Raw genomic sequence first — 18,193 nt, forward strand, 5'->3', positions numbered from 1 at the left:
GCTACACAAATTATTAGAAATGGGCTAAAGAAAGATATGAGAGTTAGCCAGTAAGAGGCTAGAGCTAATGGGCCAAGCAGTGTTTATATGAATACAGTTTGTGTGTTGTTATTTCGGGTATAAAGCTAGCCGGTGGCCAGGAGCCAGGCGGGACGAAAAGCAGGCCCACAGCTCCCACAACAGACTTTCTCCTCTTATTTTCTAGGGCCCCATCCCATGAATGGTGCCACCCATCTCTGCCAATCAAACTGGCATGGTCCCTTATAGATAAACCCAGGGGCTCACCTCTTCAGTAATTTGAAATCCTGCTAAGTTGATGATCAATATTAACCATCCCAGACACTGTCTAACCGCCATCTATCAGTTTGGAAATTGATCATCCTGCCCAAAGAGCAACTGTTGGTCTTGCAATAAATAGCTTAGCTCAGGTCTGCCATTCAGTCTGGTACCTGAGAGCAAGCATATAATAGCACACCGTCTTTTCCAGCCACCTTACGTGACCCTGAAGAACCAACCTTCTGATTTGCATCTTCTCTTATTGTATGGACTTCCTGCTCTATTGGAGGAAACCTAAAGCATATTACAGGTCCAGAAATGAGATTCACAGCCAAACATCATTCCTTCATTTTTCCAAACTCGCAAGACGGTACACAAGTAATGTTTTTCAAGGCATGTACCAGAACAGTTGTGGCTATCCGAGCTAATCTTGTGACTTGGAACAAATTCTTCAGCTGCATGCCTCTGAGTGACACATCATTCAGTCCGGCCCTCTTCTCTAGTGCTCGTCCATCCTACCATTTAGGAAGAAGCTCTGTCAGTGCTCTGATAGCAATGAAGTGAAATGTGGAGCTCACAGTCCCTCTTCAAGCCATCACTAGTCTATTGTCACAAGGAAGCTCAGGCTTGGAGGTGCTGCATTGCTGCCCGGCTCATTCAGAACCGTAACAACCAGAAAGCAATAGAGCTTGCTTTGAAACGCAGGTCTGTTATTCCCAGCAGCTTGTATCTGCCACCCTATTTATCAGTCCTGTTGGAAGAGAATTTTCATTTAGTGTCTTCTGTGGCAGCTGAGAAGGCCTCTGCCCCACCCCTAAACAGGGGTGCTAGGAACTGAACTCTGGGTCCTCTGGAAGGCCAGCAAGTGCTTTTAGCCTCTGAGGTCTTGAAAGAGGTCTCCAGCTGCACTTATTATCTTTTTCCTTCAAAGATTTTGTAATAGTGTATACCTAACATGAAGTCTTTTCTTTACAACCGTGTGTGTGTGTGTGTGTGTGTGTGTGTAACTATGTAACTATGTAACATCTTCTAAGCGGTTACCATCTTCCAAAGATTTAGAAACCCTGGATCTTATAAGTTGCACCTTTAATCTCAAACGCTCTCATTTCAGTCTGGTAACTCACCCTGGTGTTGCTCAACCAATAGTATACAAGGAGGGTGCCTAAGTGAGCAAGCACGTTAAGACAACAACAACGTGGGCTGAGGAAATACCCGAGCAGCAAAACCTCTGCTTAGCATGTGGCAGGCTCTGGGTAACACTCAGTAAATAAAAATAAGCAAATAAGTACATAAAGGCAGTGGCCTCTATTTGACACCACAGAAACAATCGATGGGAAATAGAATAATTATAAACAAAATACGACATTGTAGCACATACCTGTGGTCTCAATATGGGGAGGCTGGGGGATTGGGAGTGTTGCAAGCTTGAGATTAGCCCATGCAAGGCCCTATGTTTTTAATTATTTCTTTAACTTTTTAAGAAGATAGAAATTATCTAGGGGGTCAGACAGAATGTTTATAAAGGGATATGTGTAAATTTCTGTTCCACATCATTTAAAACTCATCAGTGACTGCAAGAGCTCTGGCCTAGAGCTCATGGGATGTCTGGAGCTATTTCAGCCTCACAAACAAAACTGTTCTTGCCTCACGACAGGCTGGGCTCAGCAGGGCGACTGTTACCTCACATCAGAACCATCGCCTGGAATGGAAGTTAACCCTGACAAGTCCCAGCTGCAATTGCACCAGGGCACAGTGACACTGGAACTCACAGCCCTGAAGAAAACATCCATTAAAGCTGCTTCCAGGATGCCTCTGCACTGACGTGTGTGCCCTCCTCCCACCGTCTTGCCCACAGGCACTGTACCACAGTGAGCCTAATAAACTCTCAACTCTCGCCTTTTCCTCTTAGTGAAGAATTCACTAGGTTTGTTAAGTAACTGGCCTCCTAGACCCCTGCCATCTCCCAAGGTAGAAGGCTCTAGAAGTCAAGTATGATTGCTGTCGAGATGAGTGTACGGTGGAAAGTTTGGTTTTGTTTTCTATTTTTCCACACAGTTTGAAACTTTTCGTTTTGATGTGTACTCCATTGGTTACATTTTTAATGATTTCAGAATCTCTATATTAGAGAAAGGACAACAGCTCCTTATCGGCATTGATCCTGGGTTTCTCTGCCTCAGTTGTGAATCTTACAGTGACCCATCTCTGACATCTTGCCATTTCCCTACACATCCCATTGGGCAAGAAAACATACGCCACCCACTAACCTCCCATAAGCGTGCTGACCACACTTTCCGAGGAAAAGCTAAAGTACGATCATTTGTGAGAGCCCCTAATTGGAACGGAAGAAATTTCACCTACTCCAGCAATCCCTGAGCAAGGAGCTTGCCACTGGGAAAGCAAGCTCTGCTTCTCTGTTTTGCAGAAACGTACCTAGGTTTTATAAACCATGTGGGTTGTGGAGACTCGCTAAGTAGCTTCACCTCTGCACTCTTCCCTGAACCACGCGAGTTGTCATGGTCTCTGCTTCTCAGTGAGGGCCTTAACGCTGGTACTCTAATCTGATACACATCGTTTTACCCAGTGACAGGCAGGATACAGCCCACCCATCTAACACCGCACTTGAGCCCAGGAGCGCCAGGCACTAGAGGCTCAAGCTGGTTGCACTCCACACTCTGCTCGTTGCTGGCTATAGTCCTGGACCAGGTTTGAATAACGCATTCTAATCACCACACCCAACCACCTCCAGAAAGAAATCAACTGCTGAACAGGTTCTTTGAGCTTTGCTACTCACTGAGACCACCGTGGTGGCCGCTTAAACCTGCAGTTCCAATGACGTGCAGGAGGGGGCGCGCAAGCCGCGCGAGCCTAGATGCCTGCAACTGCGAAGGCAATGAACTGAGGCTTCAAAGAGTGGGGTTAAGGCTTCTACCTCCAGGAGCTCTGCAGCCAAAGAAAAACACACGGGGTGGGGGCACCAAGGAAAGAGCAGACACCTCGCACTCCCATTGGCAAGGGGTCCTTGGTTTTGTCAAATCAACCTGGGGCTGAGAAGTGGGGGCCTCAGTTATTCCTTCCTTTTTTTTTTTTTTTTTTTTTTTTGGTTTTTCATGACAGGGTTTCTCTGTGGCTTTGGAGCCTGTCCTGGAAGTAGCTCTTGTAGACCAGGCTGGTCTCGAACTCACAGAGATTCACCTGCCTCTGCCTCCCAAGTGCTGGGATTAAAGCACACAACAAATGAACAAAAACACAGCTCTAACCTTGATTCCCTAGCACTTTGTGTTGCTTAAGAGAGTCCACCCCAGTCCCTCTGGTCCCCAAGGGCGTCCTTTGGCTCCTCCAGCCTTTTTAGTAGGAGAAAAACTGACCCTGGGGACCTCGGACTCTCCCTTGTGACAGAGAAAGGTGGGCATAGTGGGATAGACTCCGAGGGCCGCTTTTTGAGAGCTGAGAATCCGGAAGTCTGGCGTTATTAGATGGCGCAAACTGCTGAGGCATCCATACTTAAATCTGTGGAAAGGGTCACCCATGGAGATGCGGGAGGTGTGGACACTGTCTTCTGAGAGCGGGACACAGGCACGGGTTCCTCCCCCCGGTGCAGGGCTAACAACAGTCAATACCTGAGCTCACCAGCCAGCCCTCCCACTCATGAGTCCGGGTTAAGCTCGGAGGATTTAATCATCTAATTTAGAGGCAATGCTTCTGATAAAGAAACTATGTAACCAGTTTTTGCTTTGCCTTTTTGTTTGTTGGTTGGGGGTTTTGTTTTGGGGGTTTTTGTTGTTGTTGTAGGGTTTTTGGTTTTTTTAAGACAGGGTTTTTCTGTAGCTTTGGAGCCTGTCCTGGAACTAGCTCTTGGCCTCGAACTCACAAAGATCCTCCTGCCTCTGCCTCCCCCGAATGCTGGGATTAAAGGCCTGCGTCCCCATTGCCCAGCTTTGCTTTTTAAAGGAAAATGTGTGTCCTACTTTTTAAAAAGAATACTTTTTACTTAAACTTTGAAAACTTCATACGTTCATAAGATATATTTTAATTATACCTATTCACTGCCATTTCCCTCCAGCTCCTTACCACTTACCCCATCTCCCTCCTTACTCCCCTACTCCCCTCTCTCTTCCTCTCTCTCTCTGTCTCTGTCTCTCTCTGTCTCTGTCTCTCTTTCTGTCTCTCTCTGTCTCTCTCTCTCTCTCTCTGTCTCTCTCTCTCTCTCTCACACACACACACACACACACACACACAGCCACCCATTGGAGAATGGAAGACCAATGGCCACAACCCCAAAGTCATCAACTGACAGTAGCTTCGCAGATAAGGGTGGAACAGGGAAGGGGTTCCCTGTTGTTGCTGAAACTCTGACTTGATCTTACATAAGACTCTTAACTAGCCAAGGGCGGCCCAGAAAGCTTTCTTCTCCTCCCTGGGACAGGATTTGCTCATCTGTAAAGTGGGGGAGGGGGGTAACTTGACTACCTCTCAGCCTTGGTCAAAATGTCAAACTAGAATGGGAGTCACACTGTTGTTAACTCTCCATACCCCACAAAAATAGGTGTCTTTTTTTAGTTAAGAATAAGTTTCTGTTTCCTAAACCTGACGTAAGCTGCAAAGCATGTTTGCAACCTGCACTGAACTTGTGACCCCATGATGTATGACTACCCTTTGCCTTGTTGAACTCATGACCTCGTGATGTATGACTGCCCCTTGCCTTGCGAAATATGTTTTCAGGATACCTTGATCATACCGCACTACCCATCCGCTAATGTATGACTCCCTTTTCACTTGATGTATCTCCTAGCTTTTACTCTTACCTTTCGTTGCATTTTTTTTGTCTAGCAGCCAATTATCTCACTCCTGTAAACACGCTTACAGCTGTTTCCCATTAATCTTACCCCATCAGAGGGACCTCAAAAAACCAGTGTCGGGCTGCTCTCTAAAATCCCCAGCTGTCTCCACCGCGGGTACCGACCCCTCGGGTGCTCCTCAGAATTCACTTGTTTCTGCTGCAGGGGTTCATCCTTCCAGCGCCCGTACCCTCTACAATAGGTACACTGGTATCTTTGTAGCGGGATTTCTGTTGAGAGCCGCAGGATTATACAGTGTTGCCACTGTGGCTTGTCCCACATTTTTGCCCTTTGGTCTCCTTTACTGTCTCGGTTGTCAAATACCTTCTGGGCTATTTCTAACAGCTCTGACCTATTCTTTCCTGAGAATCGTCTAGCCTTTACATATGTCTGGCGCCGACTGGATTACAAAGGCCAATTTAATCGTTTTGAGATTTGCCTTGTCTTCCAGATCTGTAGGTGTGTATAGAAGAGAAGCCTCCAGGAGGCGCTCTAGGAAAGCTGAAAGCCGTTCGTCTGGCCCCTGTTTTGCTTCAGCTACGTTAGACACAGCAGTAGGCAATCGTACATCATGGGGTCACGAGTTCAGCCAGGCAAAAAGTAGTCCTATGTCAGTGGAGGTAATGGTGTCCACCTCCCAGCCGTGGAAGGTCAGGATGTGGCCATTTGCCCCGAAGTGAACATCGCAGAGCGCAGTAACATCTTTTGTACAGGCTTTCCCAGAACACTCAAAACTGGGTCCATTTATCCTTCCTTACTGACTTCTCCGGCTCAGTCATTCTGCTCTCTGCTAATGTTAGAGCAGAAAAAACTCCAGTTCAAGAGAATAGACTCTGGCCTGGGGAAGAGCTCACATTTCAGTCAGGAAGCTAGGTCCCGGGATCGGGCACTCTGTCTCTCCCCTGCAAACTTAAGCAGGCTGAGACAAGTATCAGTTTATGAATTTTTGTTCAGTTAATAAATATGTCATATTCACAGACCCTCAAAAGTGACAATGGCTCTCTCAGCTTGAATCTCAGCCCTTTTAGTCTGCATTAGAACTCACCCTGGGCCTTCTTCCTCAGCTCTTATCTACACCACAACAGGCCTCCTGCTGATTCCTAAAACTGAACCTTTGTCCTTATTATCTGGCCTGAATACTCCTCTTCCCCAGCCGGAAGGCCACACAGCCTTCTAGGTTCAAGGGCATTTCATTCAGGAAGCCTGTGACCCAACAAACAGCCCGTGAAACAGAACTGTCTCCCTCTGTCTTAATCTGTTCCAGCTGTTACAGAAATGCCACAGACTGAGCAATCTGGAAGCATCATAAATTGATCACTCACAACTGTGAAGGCCGGGATGTCCAAGATCACAGCACAGCACAGCACAGCAGGGTATGGTGAAGGACCGTCTCTGCTTCAAGATGATGCTTTGAAAACTGCATCCTCAAGCTGGGTTTGTTGCCCTGTGCCTTTAATTTCACAGTTGGGAAGCAGAGGCAGGATGATCTCTGCAAGTTCAAAGCCAGTATGGTTTACACAGTGAGGTTCAGGACAGCAGAACTATGTAGTGAGGCCCTGTCTCAAAAACAAACGTGGAAGTATAAAAGCTAAATCTTCAACGTAGAGGCATAGAAGATAAAACCTTTAGAAGATGACTAAGCCAAATGGACACTGTCCTAGTGTGAGGGGTTAGTGACGGACAGAAGAGACTACACACAGCTTTTGCTCCTTTCTGCCCTTTCCTTTCCACCACGCGAAGGAGCAAGGCCCTCAGCAGACTCTCGAATGCCTGTGTCGCGATCTTGGCCTTCTCAGCATTCAGAAAGGTGAGAAGTAAGCTCCTGTTATTCACTCAGTACCCAGTCTCCAGTATTTTGCCACAGCAGCAGAAGTAGCCTATGACCCCAGGTGTGATGAAGAAGAGGAGGGACAGACATAAAGGACGCAAAAAGTGAAACTAGAAAAACAGCACTTGGTGGTTGCACCATGTGGACCACAGCCTCAGTGTTCATGACACACAGACTGTTGTATCCTAGGCCAAATGTTCCCATACAAAATCAATCAGTAACTACCTGAGTTAGCCAGTGGGTGGGGCTTCTCTCAGGCCAAAGGTCAGCTGCCCCACAGCTTGACAGTTGCGGTTGCTCAAGCCTTATCCAGTCCATTCTTGCTCGCGTGTGCATTCTCTGTTCTCTGCTCCTCCAATCTCTGTGCTTCAGCTGAACCAGTCCAGGGGATTCCTAAGGACTGGAATTTTTCCAGATCTTTAAGCATTTGAGACACAGTTTACCCAGAGGAGGATGCCCTTGGCTCCATTGTGTGTCCAGACACAACCTCAAGAGCTTCCTACTATACAGTGAAGTCTTTGGGGTGTCCTGCATTGGCCTGGTAGCATCTTGTCAAGTCTCTCTCTCTCTCTCTCTGGCAGTTGTAAGCATCTATCCCTGCATGCACAATGCCGCGCATAGGGGCAGGATGGAAGCTAGCATCTGATTCCCTCTTTCCTAGTCCACGGCTCTTACCATCATTAACATCCTATACTTTCTGACCGAGCAACTGATCCTCGACTCTCTCCCCAAACACAGGTCTTTTGGTACCTGCCAGTATCCTTGGAACTTCATCTACTCTCATGTTTGCTTTCCCCACGAGAAAGCAATTAAGGCATACAGTAAAAGGAGAGGTAGCAGCCTTCGGGGAGTATAAATTCTTTTTTTTTTTTTTTTTTTTTTTTTTTGGTTTTTCGAGACAGGGTTTCTCTGTGGTTTTGGAGCCTGTCCTGGAACTAGCTCTTGTAGACCAGGCTGGTCTCGAACTCACAGAGATCCGCCTGCCTCTGCCTCCCGAGTGCTGGGATTAAAGGCGTGCGCCACCACTGCCCGGCGGGAGTATAAATTCTTAAATCGTGGAAAAAAATTAAATTCTGTTCAAGAATTTAAAATTGATCCCTTACAAGAAGTAGCTGATTGACCTACCTGTACATGTGTATTGAATAACCTGAAATTTCAGAATGGATAAATACAAAGTCCACCTTGAAAAAATGAACTACGGAGTGTAGTGATATTTCATTTTTATTTTAATAAATAAAGTTTGCCTGGAGATCAGAGAATAAAATAGCCCTACTGGTCAGCCTTAGAGACTAGGCAGTAGTGACACACACCTTTAATCCCAGTGGCCACACTAGTTTGCCATAGAAACCAAGAAATAGTGAGGAAACAGCTCTCAGACACAGTCTCATTCTGAGGCTCCTGGAGGCAGTACTGTCATTTCGGACAGAGAGGTAAGAGCCAATGGCTGACTGTTTTGCTTTTCTGACCTTCAGGTTGAACCCTAATATCTGCCTCTGGGTTTTTATTAAGCGTACTACAATGACACACATTCTGAGCATGCCCTTAGGGACAGTTTAGGCCACATTGACTGTCTAACTTAGGGTTTCTATGGCTGTGGTGAAACACCATACCCAAAAAGCAAGTTGGGAAGGAAAGGGTTTATTTGACTTACACTTCTACATCATACTGTTTACCCTCAAAGAAAGTCATGACAGGAATTCAACAGGACAGGAACCTGGAGGAAGGAACTGATGGAGAGGCCATGGAGGGGTGTTGTTTCCTGACACGCTCCCCATGGCTTGTTCAGTCTGCTTTCTAATAGAAGCCAAGTCCACTGCCCAGGGATGGCCCCAACCACAATGGGCTGGGCCCTACCCCATCAACCACAAATTGAGAGAATTCCCTACAGGCTTGCCTCTAGCTTGAATTTATGGAGGCATTTTCTTAATTGAGATCCACTAGCTTGTGTCAACTTGACATCAAACTAGCCAGTAGGCTGGATTTTCTCAAGAGATTATCTAGTTTATGGGTGGGGGGGATATGATATGATTCAGAGTTTAAAAACTTACGTGCTGGAGCCAACTCTGTCACTATGAATAGGCGTGACATTTCTCACCCTAAGCCATGAAAATGAACAGAGCACTCTCCGCTCAACCTCAAGCAAAGAAAGGTTTAGGTTAGAATTAAACTGGATTGTGTGTATCAAGTACTTTGTGACAGGTAAGACAACAGAAGCACACCAGGTATAAAGAGATAACTAGAAAGAATGAAAGAATACTCCCACTCCACAGTGTTTGGAAAGAGAGAATAAAGGATAACAATTAAAATGTGCCCTTGGAAACCCAAACATGGCTTAGTAGGTAAGAACACTTGTTCCTGAAGCATGAAGACCTAAGTTTGGGTCCCAACACCCACATAAAAAGTCGAGAGTTGTTGTATGCATACTGTTTTAGTTGGGGTTACTATTGCTGTAATGAAATACCATGATCAGACGCAACTTGGGAAGGAAAGGGTTTATTTCACTCACAACTCCATATAGCAGCTCATCATCCAAAGCAGTGAGGGCAGGAATACACAGTGGGCAAGAACCTGGAGACAGGAACTGATGCAGAGGCCATGGAGGGGTGCTGCTTACTGGTTTGCTCCTCATGGTTTGCTCAGCCTGCTTTTTTAGAGAACCCAGAACCACCCACCCAGGAATGGCCCCAACCACAGTGGGCTGAGCCCTCCTCCAACAGATCACTAGTTGAGATAATGCCTTCTTCTCAATTGAGTTTCAGTTAACTTTAGCTTGTATCAAATTGACCTGACACCAGCCAGGACACAGGACACATGCCTATAAGCTCAGCACTGTGGGAAGAGAAGATAGGACACACACACAAATAGTAATAATAACAAAATAAAATGTTCTCTAATAACTTTGGGTACCAACTCAAAAGTTTCACCAAGTGAAGGCACAACCTGGGAAAGATAAATGCTGAGATCTTTCTATGCTGGTTTTGTCCACTGCTACCTAGTTTGACCATATATACTTAGTACTAATGAGAAAACAGGTTACACAGACCTGGGTGGAACTTGGCTCTGCACCTGCGATGTGGCTTTTAGCAAGGTTGCTTGGGGTGTGGGTAACTGCTTCCTAACGCTGGCCATGGAGATGAAAGGAAAGATCAATAGAGTCTTGTGGACAGTCAACCTGACACCTCAGATAATGGATCTACACGACTCTGTGAACTAGAATATAATAACCCATTTGGTTCTTTCAAAAGCACATGTGCAAAGTCCCTGGCCCCGCCCCTCCCGGGTCTGTCCAATCATTTTAATGAAAGGAAACAGAAGTCAGCAGAGTTTGTGTGAAGACTATGACAGGCAGAGGGGAAGGTCAGCAGTGTCCATACCCAGTGTTGGAGGCACAGACCTGAGTTCTAGGGCGCCTGCTGTAGCACAGGCTCTCGTGCTCCACAGCAAAGAATTAGACCAGGGACGCCTGGTTACAAATAGGGAGACACTTCATTAAAAATGATAAAATAACTGGGCAGTGGTGGTGCTCACCTTTAATCCCAGCACTCAGGAAGGTGGAAGCAGGTAGATCTTTGTGAGTTCAAGGACAGCTTGGTCTACAGAGGGAATTCCAGGAAGAAAACCAAACAAACAAACAAAAAGAGGGAAAACACCCCTAAGAATGGGACCCCCCCCCCAAATCCTTGGGCCATAAAGTCCTATAAAATTCATTTAAATAGCATCCTCCAATAATCCAATAGGGAAGGGCTTCTAGTCTCTCTCTCTCTCTCTCTCTCTCTCTCTCTCTCTCTCTCTCTCTCTCCTTCTCTACCAAGAGACAGATAATTCTCCATATGCCCCTGACCTTGCCCTATCCATCTCAGAAGTCCTTGTGCTTTCTTCTTCCTTGGAGTTCAAGGTTTTGTCTGGGACCAAAATATCAAGATCAAATCCTTCCTAGTAAGGGCACAGAAAGGTGCTGCTAGTGTCTGCATCTCATTGGCCCATCAGACATCTTCTTGGGTTCCCAGCAGCCATGCGGGAGGGAGAAGAGAAGCAGGAGGGTACAGAAGGAAGAAAGAGAGGGGAGAGGAGGAGAAGGGATGGTGGAAGGAGAAGAGCTAGCCAGACTTGGTTCCTTTTAAGTCATAAAGAGTTGAGCCCAAAGGGGTCAATGCCCAAGACCAGCAGAGAACCCCCATTCCCTCCTCCAGGGACTGGGAGATTATATGCAAAGCTCTTGCGGTAGGATCTCAAGGGCACACATTTTTGCATGTGTCTTCTTTTGCAGTCTTCCTGGTATTTGCTGCAGTACACAGGATCAAACCCAGAAATCATCTGATAGTGAAGTTATCTATACAGCTCTTGCTGGTTTTTTTTTAGGTATTTTTTAACACACAGGAATAATTCTGCCAAACTTGTCAATTTGCACGCTGCCCCCCATCCCATTCCACCCCCACCCAACCCACCCGCCCACACACTCACACCCGGCTTTGGCTTCTCGGCTGCTGTTCATCATCTCCGGCAGCAGAAGTGCAAGCGAAACAAAAGACCTCAGCCTCTTGTGGATTGTGGAACACTTTATTGAACACAAGTGAGCAGATGGCAGATTTCAGCTTTCGATTAAGACTCTAAACTCCAGCAAAGGAAATAAAAGAAGATTCTGTGGGAGCATGAAAGGAGAGGGGCAGAAGTTCAAAGAGAAATAATTCAGAGCCGGAGAGGAAACGCTTCCGTGGTGAGAGAGATGGGGGGGTGGGGGCCAGAGGCAGGAAGCAAGGGACTTCAGCCTTGGCTGAGAATGCTCCCAGAGCCCAGCCAAGCTCACCCAGCAAGCTGGGAAGGAGGGCGGTAGGACAGCAGGCCAAGAGCTCTGAACTCTGCAGTTGAGCCATGAGCTCAGCATGAAGCGTGCTACTGGCTAACCACAGGCCTTTGCATCACTTATCCATCCTAAACCTCAGTTTCCATGCTCCCAAGGTAGGAAACTCAATATCCACCTCCAGGGCTGTTAGGGAGAATCGTGTCAAAGAGTCAGTACGGAAATATGGATCCTAGCCAGACACAGACACATGGATAGTGTTTCCATAGTTCTTTCCTTCCCCAAGCACCAGAAATAGCTTAGCGCTCTTCTGAAGCTAGGCCTGAGCCAAGTGCATTGAGCCACTCCCCAGAGGGATCAGGAACCTCCTCCAGTTCTGTTCCCTACAAGGGAGGCCCCTTCTCAGGGAAGGCCTGCAGCAGGATCAAATGCCCCCAGATCTTTGCCTCTTCAGAATGGAGTTGTGTTGCAAGCCAGCAGCAGTCTGGGGTGATCGAGGGCAAAGCTAAAGGCCACAGGCAACTTTCCAGAAAGTCCAACTTCTCCTGGTTTTTCAGATGCCTCTTCCTTAGAAGTTCTTGATCTTAAGCCCAACTAACAAGTGACAGTGGGACTTTGAGGGTCTCTCTGTCTCTGTCTCTCTCTGTGAGGGGGTAGATTATACGTGTGTGTGCGTGTGTGCATGCGTGTGTGTATACAACATGCGCACATAGATGTATGCACACGTGTGGATGTAAGAGGTGAATGTCAAGTGTCTTCCTCAGTTGTTTCTCCATTTTCTTTTTTTTTTTTTTAATTTTCTATGGTTTATTTAACTTTATGTACAATGGTGTAAGGGTGTCAGATCGCTGGAACTGGATTTTCAAACAGTTGTGAACTGCCATGTGGGTGCTGGGAATCGAACCTGGGTCCTCAGGAAGAGCAGTCAGTGTTCTTAACCGCTGAGCCATCTCTCCAGCCCCTCCATTTTATTTTTAAGTCAGAGTCTATCACAAAAACCCAGAGCTCACCTGTCCAGATCTGGAGCTCACCCGTTCAGTCGTTTTGACTCACTAATGGACAGCAAGTTTTTCTGTCTTCACCTCTCCAACACTGGGATTATAGACTTGAACCATCACACAGGTTTTTGTTTGTTTGTCTTTTGTTTCTGTGTGAATACTGGGGATCTAAACGCAGGTCGTCAAGTTTGCACTTCACTGACTAGGCCCTGCCGCAGCCCCTCCAGGGCACATTTGAAAGTAAAAGCAGGAACCTTGTAATTCATTTGCATTGCTTGATCCCCAGGACAAGCAAAATTTCCCAAATTATTGATCATTCTTAATATTGAAGTCATAAATTCAAAAGTCAGGGGCACATGGTTCCCACTTGTTTAAATCAGAAGGGAAAGGTAGTATTTGATCTCAAATTGGTTTTGAGCTCAACTGGTTCTCTCCAAAACCTGCTTTTTTCTAACATAGGGCGCAGCATATTTGCACTTGTATACAAGCACACACAAACACATGCATGCACATGCTATCTCATATGAACATGTGCAGAGGGCAAAGTCCCTAGAGAAAAATTTTGATAAAGATCAAACTTTTTATGTTTCTTCTTCAAACACCAAAAAATTAATGCATAAGAAACTGTTGATGATTCATATAAGGAGGAAGGCATTTTTATCACCCAGCCCCAACACTCCACTACCCTTTCAGAATAAAACATACCATTCTTAGGTTATAAAACCACTAGTCACAAGAAAAGTTAAATTTTACCTAGACACAATTTGTAGCAAAATTAATTTCAGTTGTCCTAAAGATCCATGAGTTTAAAATGCAGCAATAAACGTAATTGAAAAATTAACCTCTTGGAACTAGGAAAGGCTAAACAAAGGGGGGAAAGTCACTCACATAAGGCGTAAAACAACAACTAAAAGATTTGGTCATATAAAAATGAAAAACTTTAAAGAGCAAGATATAACTTAATCCAAATTATAAATATAAGGCAACATGAGACAAATGTAAAAGGGACCCCAACCCCACCAAATTATTAGGAAATATTTCAACCCTTCTAATGTACTTTTTCAAAGAAGATGATACTCCAACTGAAACTTTGCAAAGAATGAAAACTGCCACATATAGAAGAGATATCCAAATGAATAATAGTCTCATAAGATCAAAGAAAAACGTTCCATCTCAACTAACAAATGGATAAATTAAAGCTAGCACCATGTTGCCACCGCATCTGCCCATACCAGTTCCTGAGGATGTGACTAGCCAGTCATCATGTGGGTCTACCCCATAATATTTGTGGAAATAGAAATAACCACAAACTTTAATGAAAGTGATCAAATTTTATTAAAATGTGAAATAGGCACACGTTCTGACCTAGAAATACTCTTTCTGAGGACTTCTCAGATGAAGTTAAAAATTAGGGCTTTTATCTCTATTTGACAGGGCATTTTTTTTTTTTTTTGGTGATGAAATAACCCAAAACAACTGAATATCATTCAGAAGGTGCTTCGTTAAAGAAATTATGTATAACCTGTGCTGGAGAGTATTGTTGGACTGGGAAAGCCTTGCTTTGATTTTCTCGTCTATAAAATCAAAATAATAGGGGTACTTAATGACACATATATACTTATGCAAATTTACAACACTTGCTCAAAATCAGAAGTACAGAAATAAAGATGATCCTCAGAGTTTATTTGTATCATCGAAGAAAAAAATAAGAAGTTAAACATGACATTGCAAACACAATCACCACTTTTTTTTTTAATTTTTGCAATTAAAAACAAGAAAAAGACCAAAAAGGGGGAAATTCAACAGGAAACGCAAACAGAATATTGAGTCACTAAAGACAAACGCTCATGGTTATAGCCACAACAAGGAAAAGGCAGTGTCAGGAAAGAACTTCCTTAAATTGAAGCTCCTTCGATATGATGATGTCTTCTGTATTCAGAATAACCAAGCGGGCTGCTACAGACACCCAGCAGGACAGGCACCTGAAAGAGGGTGGTGACTGTGTGTGGAGACATATCAGGTAGTAGGGGACATGGGGTAAAAGGAGGTTACAGAATGGAGGGGGTTTAAGGTAGGGCAGCTAGACCTTGTCGAGGAAATTCCTTTAGAGAGATCAGAGAAAGCTTGGGCTATCATCCTGACCTTCTCATTTATTTTCTATGGAGTTCAAATTGACTTTGTTTTAAACCAATCTCTTCATGGAAGAAATGAATATTTCTTCGTTGAAGCAATGAGATCATGTTCACATCAGGCCTGGGACTAAGAGCTCTTGCTCTCTAAGATCAGCTTCTGGCCATCTTGTGGTGCTGGGACCCTTCCTCTCTTCCTTTCTTGCATTCCCCAGCAGTCTGTGCCCACCCTCCTTCCTTCCCAGGCCTTAGAGCGGAAACTCTGGTCTTAGGATCTTCAATATCTTAACTGAGTCCAGCCTGCCTGCTTGTGATTTCCTATTTATTGTGATACAAATTCCTTCTGCACTGAAATGATTTCACTCCTAGAAAAAAAAAAGAAAGCATGCTTGCATGCTTTCAAGCATTTAAATACACACACAGCAGGAGGGAGGGAGGGAGGGAGGGAGGGAGGGAGGGAGGGAGAGAGAGAGAGAGAGAGAGAGAGAGAGAGAGAGAGAGAGAGAGAGAGAGAGAATTGAGAGAGCACTAGCTTCTTACTTGGCACAATCTTCTAAATAAGAATCCAAACGTCACCGTAGATCATGTACAAAATACGTTTCGTTCCAAAAGAAAGAAAACTCCCAACACCAAAATGGTAGAACATAGTTGTAGGTATTTAACAATATCAAAAGGAGTATATTTAAACTATATTGACCTTTTAAAATACCTTTAAAAGACACAGGACAAAATAATCTGTCTCTTTGCAAAAAGCCAAGTCACTGGAGACACGATGAGATTATCCGGAAGTGTCTTGCTTGCCAGCAGGCGACTGTCCACTCCAGCAGGTCAGATGGAAGTCCCTTTTAACTTAGATCACCAGATTGCCACAGTAAGTGTCCACAGATAACTCTATGTTATTATCCTGGAAGACAAGTTCAGAGTCTTCAAAATTCCTCTATGACTGTTCATAGTTCGAGAATGACCAGGATTACCCAATGGGCAGAACTCACACGCTCTGGGGCCTGGGCTCTCTCCCACCGCCATTGAGGAGGTCTGTGAGTTCTGCAATGTACTTGATGGTGTACTTGAGAGTCTGGATCTTGGTGAGCGGCTGGCCTCTCTGGCTGTAGACAGGGGGCAGGTAATTCCGGAGTGTGTGGAGGGCGTCTGCCAAGGTCCGCATCCTGAGTTTCTCTCTCTCGCTGGCCTTGCGTCTCCGCTGGACAGACATCTTGACTTTGCTGCCCTTCTGACCTTTGAAGCCACCAGCGGCTTGTAGGTAGGCAGGTTGGAAAGCTAACATGCTGTAATCCAGCTCTACCAGGCCACCAGCCCCGTGGCTGCTGTAGCCATCGCTGCCTCCTGTGCTGGCCCCACCGTGCCCACATGGCAAGGAGACCCCAGAGTAGGACTCCAGAGAAGGAACTGGGGAGAGGCTCTGAGTGGGGGATGCCTGACGCAGCTCCAAGGGCCTGGCTCCGCTTTTCCAGTCCCAGGAAGCCAACAGGCCAACGGTGTCAGAAGAATCCAGGCCATCTTCCAGGTTGAGGAAAGTCTCTCCCAGGTTGTCCATATCCCCGAAGCAGCAGTGAAAGGACTCCTTGGCAAATGTGAAAGAAAGTTTTGCCGCCCTGGCCAGAGACCAGCTCTCTTTTATGATGGTAGGGGATCAGGAACAAGGTGGCAAAGGGGCCCCTGGTAGAGGGAGTTCAAAGGAGGAACCAAGGACCAAGATGGAAAATGAACTCCTCAGGTGTCACCTTCTTCTCATTGATAATTAGCATCTTCCAGCTAAAATGTCTTTAAACAGACCGGCCCTCCGAGAGAAGAAAAAAGGAATTATCTTGTTGTAACTAAACCAATTAAGTCTGCATAACCAGGTTTAGCATCGTCCTGTGGAACTCATTAATGGGGAGCCAAAGAAAACAAACCAGGGCATCTGCAGCAAGGAGGGGCTCCTGGGGGCCTTTGGTCCAGGAGCCCCCCACCACATACACACACACATACACCTCAGGGATATTTTAGAGTAGATGGGGTGATTGTTGGAGAAGCATGGGGCTGGGACAAAGCAAGTCCTCTGAGCTTTGATTCCCTCCTGTGTCAAATGCAGGCAATAATGACTCCTATTTCCTGAGGCTGCCATGGGCTAGCATGCAGAAGATTCTGTTGGATGCTTACTTCTTTCTCCACTCTAGGTTAACTGTCCCACATTTAAAAAAAACTATACCTACCCATAGAAGGACAAACTAGCACATTTAGTAAACTGGGAGTCTTAATGAGCAGGAAATATCCTTCTAGAAGCATAAGGAAGAAAAAAGCAAGCAAACAAACAAATAAAACAAAGCAGAAAAAAACCCTTGCTTTAAATGGTCACACTGGAATCCCTGTAGCAAGCAGACACCCATCGAAGACAGAACACTCCTTAATGTCAGGAATTTGCAGGGGTACCTGGCTGGCACTTAGCCTGTTGAAGGGCTTTTTTAAAAAAAATCCAGCTGCCTAGTCACACCTGGGTTTTTTTTTTTTTTTTGAAATGTATAGAGGAAGTGTGAAATTAACAAGAGAGTCATTTTCCCCCTCCACCTCTCCAAATGCCACCAAATGTGTTAAGTTGGATGGCCTTGCTAGTTAGCTTCATTTCCTATATGCTCCCATAGATGCTCACTTTGGAAAAGGAGCTCCAGACTCCCCCATTTGTCCCAGGCACGATGCTTATTCTCTATGCAACTCATTGTTCAAGAGAATATCGGCATCAGAGTCAGCGGCACCCTTTAGTTTCACAAGGACTTGTCCTTTAGCATGGGTATTTCAGCCCTTTGCAATTGTTAGAAAGAAATGTCAAGAACCTAATTAGAACACTTGTGGTATTTTTTAATTAGTAAGGCTCAGGAAAAAAAACATCCGAAGCATGTAATCCGGGGGAAAATACGCTTAGCTTTACCATTTGCTGAAAGACACGGAGTCAAGGTCCTGGGCGACAGCGTTAATGATATACAGGAAATGTATTATTTTATTCCTTCTATTTCTCACTCCCTCTCTCTCCCTTCCGCTCTGCCCAGAGTGCAGTGGAATTTTTCCAAGAACTTCTCATGTGTTATAAGCGACCTTCAGATTGAAAAATTCCAGCATTGTATGCATGAGTAGGCTGAGGTTCCCAGCGCTTAAGAGACTTGGTAGCAACCCCCAGTGGGAAGTGGCACCCTCAATAGAAAGAGGCAAATCCCTATAAAACTCCCAACACCCATTATTAAAAAAAAAATTAACATTTCTCTTATGCCAATCTATTGTGAGAGATGCAGGCAGGTGGCCTTTGTGTGACTGAAGGACACAAGGTGGCCCCGGTGGCC

At 45.4% G+C, this 18,193-nt stretch overlaps 1 protein-coding gene across 1 annotated transcript; it reads right to left on the reverse strand.

The window, feature by feature from the left end:
• Positions 1-15,852: 15,852 nt before the first annotated feature.
• Positions 15,853-16,419, reverse strand: Msgn1 (mesogenin 1). Its single transcript, XM_057755305.1, has one exon. It carries the CDS (start codon positions 16,417-16,419, stop codon positions 15,853-15,855), a length of 567 nt encoding a protein of 188 aa, XP_057611288.1.
• Between the last annotated feature and the right edge of the window lie 1,774 nt (positions 16,420-18,193).

Source organism: Chionomys nivalis, chromosome 1 (assembly GCF_950005125.1).
Source record: "Chionomys nivalis chromosome 1, mChiNiv1.1, whole genome shotgun sequence".
Taxonomy (NCBI): Eukaryota; Metazoa; Chordata; class Mammalia; order Rodentia; family Cricetidae; genus Chionomys; species Chionomys nivalis.